At 35.4% G+C, this 7,809-nt stretch overlaps 1 protein-coding gene across 1 annotated transcript; it reads left to right on the top strand.

Moving 5' to 3' along the window:
• Nucleotides 1–4,706: 4,706 nt before the first annotated feature.
• LOC128311024 (olfactory receptor 9K2-like) lies at nucleotides 4,707–5,690 on the top strand. The gene has a single exon (XM_053199626.1). The coding sequence runs from the start codon at nucleotides 4,728–4,730 to the stop codon at nucleotides 5,688–5,690; it is 963 nt and encodes a 320-aa protein (XP_053055601.1). The 5' UTR covers nucleotides 4,707–4,727.
• The last annotated feature ends 2,119 nt before the right edge of the window (nucleotides 5,691–7,809 follow it).

The following is a 7,809-nucleotide window of genomic DNA, read 5'->3' as shown; positions in this document are numbered from 1 at the left end:
ACCTTAAATTCGTTATTTTTTAAATACTAAAAGACATTTATATTTGCAGTGTCAATAGACATTGCAGTGAGAGTTTACTATTCTTTATATATTGATATATTTTATTTGTTTATTTTTGTTTAAGGGTTTTGGAGTGAAATTTATGAGACAGACACACCTATAATTTGTATTTTAATTTCTAAATTGTAACTATGAGAGACTCATAAATACAGCTAGGAAATATTGCCTTTATGATCGTTCTTGGGTTTGTAACAATGGTCTTGTTTCTTTCTTAAATGTTTAGTATTAACACTAGTGAAGCCAATAACAAGAGAACCATTTTTCATGGGAAAATTGTTAATAAAAATTTAATTGTTTTAGTAGATATTTTAAAATGTATATTTCTCCTTCATACATCACCCTGATCTCTTCAATTTTTTTTATTTTAACAAATCCTTAATTTTTGGTAAAAATATTGTTTATTATGCAGTTGAACCCTTGACCAGGAGTCGGGAACATAGAACTCCTATGTAGCCGAAAATCTGCATATAACTCATGACTCCCTAAAAATGAAACTGCTAATAGCTTACTGACAACCAGAGACTTACTAATAACCTAAACAGTTGATTAACATACATTTTGTGTGTTATATGTATTATATGCTGTTTTCTTACAATTAAGTAAGCTAGAGAAAAGAAAATGTTATTAAGAAAATCATAAGGAAGGGACAGTACATCTACAGCACTGTACTGTATTTGTTGAAAAAAACATGTGCATGGAAGTGGACCCATGCAGCTCAAGTCCATGTTATTCAAGGGCCAACTGTATATATTTTTTAATATCAGGAGTATCTGTCTGTAGTGCTATCCCGTTTTCTTTCCTGAGACTTGTGACTTAATGTTGCTGTTTTTCCACTGATATCTTGGTTAGGGTCTTATACATCTTACTGGTCTTTCTGAGAATCAATGTTAAGCCATGTGATCAGCTCACACCTGTCAGAATGGCTAAAATCAAAAACAAGAAACAAGTGCGGGTGAGGATGCAATTCTCCATGAAGGAAACTTCATGCACTGCTGGTGGGAACGCACGCTGGTGCGGCCCCTATGGAAAAGAGTATGGAGTTCCCTCAAAGAGTTAAAAATAGAACTACACTCTGATCTGGCAGTCACACTACTGGGTATTTACTCAAAAATACAAAAACATTAATTCAAAGGGATACACACACCCTATGTATATTGCAGCATTATTTACAACAGCCAAACTATGGAGTGGCCCAAGTGTCCATCGATAGATGAATGGATTAACAAGATGTGGTCTAAATATACAATGGAGTATTATGCAGCCATAAAAAAGAATGAGATCTTGCCATTTGCAATAACATCAACGGAGCTAGAGAGGATAATGGAGATAGCAAGATGACTCAGAGAAAGACAAATACCATATGATTTCACTTAAAGGTGAAATTAAGGAAACAAAAACAAATAGCAAAGGAAAAAGGAGAGAGACACAGAGAGAGAGAAACCAAGAAGCAAACTCTTAATTACAGAGAACAAACTGATGGTTACCAGAGGGGAGGTTGGGAGGTGACTGGAGAGATCCTGGAAATAAAGGAAGGGGATTGGAGAGTATACTTATCATGATAAGCATTGAATAAGGTACACGATTGAAGAGTCACTATATTGTACTCCTGAGACTAATATGACATGTATGTTAACTATACTGGAATTAAAATTAAAAACTCAATAAGACATACTAAAATAGCCAGTAGAAAAAAACATGTTAAGCCATGTGAATATCCTATACTATCGATATTTTTCTGTTTCATGATTTTTTTCACCTGTAAAATTTACTCTCATTTTTTTTGTTTGACTTGCTGTGTTCTCTTTCACTATATTAAAATAGAAGATTAATCCAGTTGTTCCTGTTTTTCTTGTTTATAGTCTTTACCTATATTGCTTTGTATATATCCCTCTAAGTACTTCATTCACTGAATTGCAAAAGTTTAGACATAACATAGTGCACTATTTAGTTCAAAGTTAGTCAAAATTTAATTTGAGTTCTTTTCGATCTATTGAGTTTTAGGGAGTATCTTTAATGTCCATGCCATTAGACCCTTCTCAACTAATTATCTAATAGTTAACTGTTTTCTATATTAAGCTGACCATCATCAAAGAACACACATTGAATGATTTCAATCGTTGAATCTGTGGAGGGTTTCTTTATGTCCCATCAGACTAGTGAATGACAGTAAGTGTTCTTATGTATTTTGAGCACTAGCATGTTTTCATTACTAATGCCTTCGTGGGCAGTTTAAGGAACTGGATTCTGGTACATTTGATCAATTGGATAGCGAAACTCTACCACCTGTGCTTTCCCCTTGGAGGTGTTGGAAAGTTCAAATGTCTCCTAATACTATGGTTCCTGGCACAGATTTTGTTCTACCAATGAGACCCACACAAACTCAGAATTTGGTAGAAAATTTCAACATTTTCTACCATGGAAATGTCACCTTAGGAAGGTTGTGGGTACATATGGGCTATTTTCTGCAGCATTGTTGAGTCCCCAACTTCCTTAGAGAAGCTATTTTGATGGATGAGGAAGCAGTGACATCTTTTTTTTCCATGTATCTGATCTCTGGACCACAGTTAAGGTTCACTGTTTTTAAATTGTATCTCCGATGGTAGCCTATCTTTGTGAATCTTATTATATTGCTCTAAGGGTCATTATTACAGTGTCACCCAGAAATTCCTCCAGCCTTTCCAAACTTCACAGGCCTCAATTCACCTTCATTAATAATTTCCAGTTTAAGATACTTAAACTATTTACTCTTCCTACACTTACCAAACTTTTACTAATCCTGCATTATAATAAAGGAACGTGCCGGGCCCATATGTGTTGCTGTGTACACACTAAAAAAAATCCAGATAATTCTAGAAATAATTTTTAAATAAAAAAGATTTTCTAAAAGTGGAATTATAATTAAATTATGGAAATCTTCATGGGAAAATGGCATTTGCATAATTATAATACGCTGTTTCATTAAATAGAGTATTATGTCTTTGGTTTTACTGTAGTCTTTTAGTCACACATAATTATTGAGGATTTTTAAATACAGATCATGATCTCTTATACAATTTCATGCTAAGAATTCTTAGAATATTTTTTAAATTATCATTTCTTCCACTATATTTTACAAAAATTTAGTATTTACACATAAGAAAGCTTAGAATTAGCAAAACATTATCTGACTTTGTGACTTAGAGGGCATTTGTCATGGCATGAAACACATCGACATCAGGAAAAACAGGTAAATCATAATTTGGAGTTAACTTCTATCTTTTTTTAAAGCATAGCAAATGTAATTTATGATTATTTAATATATTCATTCGTTTTAAACTTAAATAGCACAAACTTTAAATCTGTTTCCTTATGTTTACCAATATCTATGCTATGATAATTACCAGAACGTCTCTCCTTGTCAATGAAGAAAATAAAGTCCAGAGAAATTTCCCAAAGGATACACATAACCAGAGAAGAAAAGCTCCTCATATATGGACTATTATTAGATTATTTGCTTATGTCTGAGGTTACTGCAGTCCTCATGGACAACAGCCCTTGAGCCTGCACTTCTGTCTCCATAATTGACTTTATGATTGCTCCTCTCCCAATGGAATCCATCACAGAGGATGAACAAAACCTCAATGTGGAAAACTCCTGCAGAAAGGTATCAGAAGTAAAGTAAGTACTGTTGATATTCTACCAAGTGATCATGGACTCTGGAGACCGAAGGTTGTTACGGTCCTCAAATATCCATGTTATCCCATTGTCCTTATTTTAAGATATATAAGGCATAATAGAATATAAGGCAGGTATTCCTTAAGTATACTTACCCTGGCTAAAAAGCGAGAGCTCTTGAATTGATGCAGGTTTGATAAAAAGTTATTCATTGTCATGTAAGGACTGGAATGGTTATCAGCTTCTTTCTCTGCTTCAAAGAAAATGGTTAGGTTAATATGTAATATATTAAATCACACAACTAGTAATGGAAAGAAAATATATATAATGAGGCAATAAAAATGCATCTATTTGGGAGGAATATCCTTGACCTGAGAAAATGAACACAGGTTTGGAGAGAGCATTAGAAAATGATATCTAGGTTTAGTGATTGTTTTGAACTTATTAATTTTAATTACCAACAACTTATCACCTTTTATTCTATTTTTGGAGATGGCACAGTAACAATGGAAACCAAATAGTAGTGGTGAAAGAAGGTAAAAATGTATCTAAATATATTACTGTCTTTTAATGATTCAGGAAGTGACAGGCAATCATGATGGCTATGGCACTTTCATACAGATTATATGTATTCCCTGCATTTTAGGTTATATTCTTACTTTAGTTAAAGACAACTATTTAATGATAAATATATTAGGAATAGAAATTCAAAATGTCACTAACAGTAGACAATATGTTATGTTACTTTCTTGGTGAATACTCAGCAAAAAAATGATCTAAAATGCAATAACCCATTAACTTCTTTCACTGCTTAATAAAATAACAGTTTTACGGACTTCGTATTATCTAGTTCAAATTCCTGATTCTTCATGACATTAACATGGCTTTATATGCAATATTTAATTAAGATATAACTAATTTATTCTACACGTAAGAAATTATTTGTGTCACTAGAAACCAAGCACGGGTTTCATTTCTTTGCTTTTCCTTGTGCCTCTCAGCAGGTTTCTGCCATGAGTGACAGAGGAACAAACAATCACTCTGAAGTGACTGACTTCATCCTGGTAGGCTTCAGGGTCAGCTCCGAGCTCCACATTCTCCTCTTCCTGATCTTTCTGCTTGTGTATGCCATGATCCTTCTGGGTAATGTTGGGATGATGACCATTATTATGACTGATCCCCGGCTGAACACACCCATGTATTTCTTCCTAGGCAACCTGTCCTTCATTGATCTCTTCTATTCGTCTGTTATTGCACCCAAGGCCATGATCAACTTCTGGTCTGAGAGCAAGTCCATCTCTTTTGCAGGCTGTGTGACCCAGTTCTGTCTCTTTACCCTCTTCATCGTGGCAGAGGGATTTCTCCTGGCAGCCATGGCCTATGACCGCTTCATTGCCATCTGCAACCCACTCCTCTACTCTGTCCAGATGTCAGCACGTCTCTGCACGCAGTTGGTGGCTGGTTCCTATTTATGTGGCTGCATCAGCTCGGTTCTTCAGACAAGCATGACATTTACTCTGTCCTTTTGTGGTTCTCGGGCCATTGACCACTTTTACTGTGACACTCGCCCACTTGAGAGGATATCTTGCTCTGACCTCTTCATCTCTAGAATCATTTCCTTTTCCTTATGCAGCATCATCATCTTGCCTACCATCATAGTTATTATTATTTCTTACTTGTATATTGTGTCCACAGTTCTCAAGATACGCTCCTCTGAGGGACGTAAGAAAGCGTTCTCCACTTGCAGCTCACACCTGGGAGTCGTGAGTGTGCTGTACGGTGCTGTGTTTTTTATGTATCTCACTCCTGACAGATTTCCTGAGCTGAGTAAAGTGGCCTCGTTGTGTTACACCCTAGTCACGCCCATGCTGAATCCTTTGATTTACTCTCTAAGAAACAAAGATGTCAAAGAAGCTTTGAGAAAGAGTCTGGGGAAAAAAATATTTTTGTTTAATTCTATCTTAACAGTGACATAACTGAAAGGCACCGATATTATGACAATCTGGGGAGGCATTGAAGCGAAGAATGCAAACAATGAGGTTGAAATATTTAATTTTAGAAAGTTTATTTATTTGAATCCCATGTACTTATAGCTGAAGAATACATTTGGTCTATATTTGTCTAGCTGTTAATTTTGGGGTGGAATGGCTTTCTCCATACTTCATCTTCATTTGAGTAAAGACAATGGTTGCCAAGTAATTTGAATTTAGGGAAAATATATTCCAAGTTTGCCGCTGGCTCTCTAAGGGATGTATTGTCTATCTTGAGTCAGTAACAAATGTTATTTAACGTACATAATTGGTAGATGTAACAAAATATGATATAATAAGACAGATCAAAGTATCAGCTTTACTGAAGAAACCTTTTTCAGTGCTGAACAAGAAAAACGGATACTCTATAGAGTGTACAGTGTCCTAAGGGTGACATGTGAGTCGCTCAATTGTCCAGGGACTGAATGATTCACACTCTTAGTTAATGGTTTCTCTGGCTTAAATCAGTTGTTTTTGCAAATCCTCCCTTTCACAAAACCACTGTAATGAAATTGAACCAAAATAAAGATAATGCATTTTTGTTATATATGGCTTAGTGAAAGTTAATTCATCTCATTGGTAATTTTGAATTTTGATGCACCCTTGTCCTGTGAAATTTCCATGTATAAATAACTTCAGTGCTTAGCTCACTGTGAAATCAGGGGGAAATAGCTATAGAGAACTAAGCTGCTATATGTTAGTCCGGTGAAAAAGGCATTTATGGAAAATACAAAGAAAGTGTAGTCTCTAAAGGTGAGTGGTCCTATGGTCACAGAACACTTCCTAAGCACATTTTAAAACAAATAGCATTAAGCCAAATGAAATAAATAGCTTTCTGTGCAAAAGGAGAGTTAAGTATATGGTGAGCTTCATGAAGTTTGTAAGTGATTTGTAACGCACAAGACAAAGTGAGGGATGACACTTCAAAGGAAATTCGTGGAAATCATGCAGGCCATATTTTTCATGCTAAGGAAGCTGACCTTTATTCTGTATACGGGGTAAGCATTGAGGATTTTTAGAAAGACAGTGTTGTATTCAAATTAGCATTTTACAAAAATCGTATCATTACCTTTGAGGAAGATAAATACTCATAGGGAGAAGACAGTAATCCCAGAAAGTGTGTGGTCATCAAGAGGTTATGGTGGCTTGAATGGACGGAGTCTTATTAGACAGTGAAGAAAGAGATGACCTTTAGAATGGAAGGTAAAGTAAGCTGAATACTGATTGCTGGTTGATAACATGAGAATGACCTAGAAGTGAATAATGACTCTAATGTTTGAGCATCTGTGCTGGAGAAATGCTACCTCATAATGAGGAAGGAAATATAAGGGTAAGAATAGTTCATCAGTAAGAGTTAAGAAAATAAGCTCAGGTGTCAGACAGAGCTTTCAAATTCTGTTTTTGCCCCTGTAGCTTCGGGTAAGTTACATAGTATCTCCACATTGTTATTTCCTCCTGAAAAATGGGGTGTATAAGAGAATCTCCACCATAGAGTCACTTGAATGATTGAATTATGTAAATTTCATATGTTTGTTAAATCCACATCAGATTTGTCCTTTCTTCCTGCTCTCAACATTATTCCTGTTACGTCTGAGAGAGGAAGACACTAACTTTCTCTGCCCCCATGAAGTGTCCCCAGCTCTCCAAGTGTATCTGCTTCCATTTCCATAGACAGAGCTTGAGAAACGCTTACTACTTCATCATTTCAGAATAACCTTTCTTTACCTTTCTCTCTGCAGAAAACTAGTGGAAAAGATTGTAAAATGATCAAAAAGGCAACAGAGGTCCAAATTATTTTTTTCTATTTAGTACTATTTTTTTATGTACATTTTAGCTAGCCAACATATAGGGCAATATTGGTTTCAGGAGTAGAATTCAGTGACTCATCATTTACATACAACACCCAGTGCTCATCACAAGTGCCCTCCTTAATACCCACCACCCATCTAGCCCATCCCCCAATTAAATGCAAAATAGTATCTAATCATCAAATGTTTTATCTAGTCATCTCTCTACCCATGTCTTTCTCTAAGAATCCTCTCTTATACTTTAACAAATGTCATCT

This window comes from Acinonyx jubatus, chromosome B4, assembly GCF_027475565.1.
Source record: "Acinonyx jubatus isolate Ajub_Pintada_27869175 chromosome B4, VMU_Ajub_asm_v1.0, whole genome shotgun sequence".
In the NCBI taxonomy this organism is placed as follows: domain Eukaryota; kingdom Metazoa; phylum Chordata; class Mammalia; order Carnivora; family Felidae; genus Acinonyx; species Acinonyx jubatus.
Note: the sequence above shows the minus strand (reverse complement) of the source record. Positions and strands in the feature narration are given on the sequence as shown.

Excerpts from the sequence above, each read along its gene's own strand:
- LOC128311024 (XM_053199626.1), top strand. The coding sequence starts at position 4,728 with ATGAGTGACAGAGGAACAAACAATCACTCTGAAGTGACTGACTTCATC.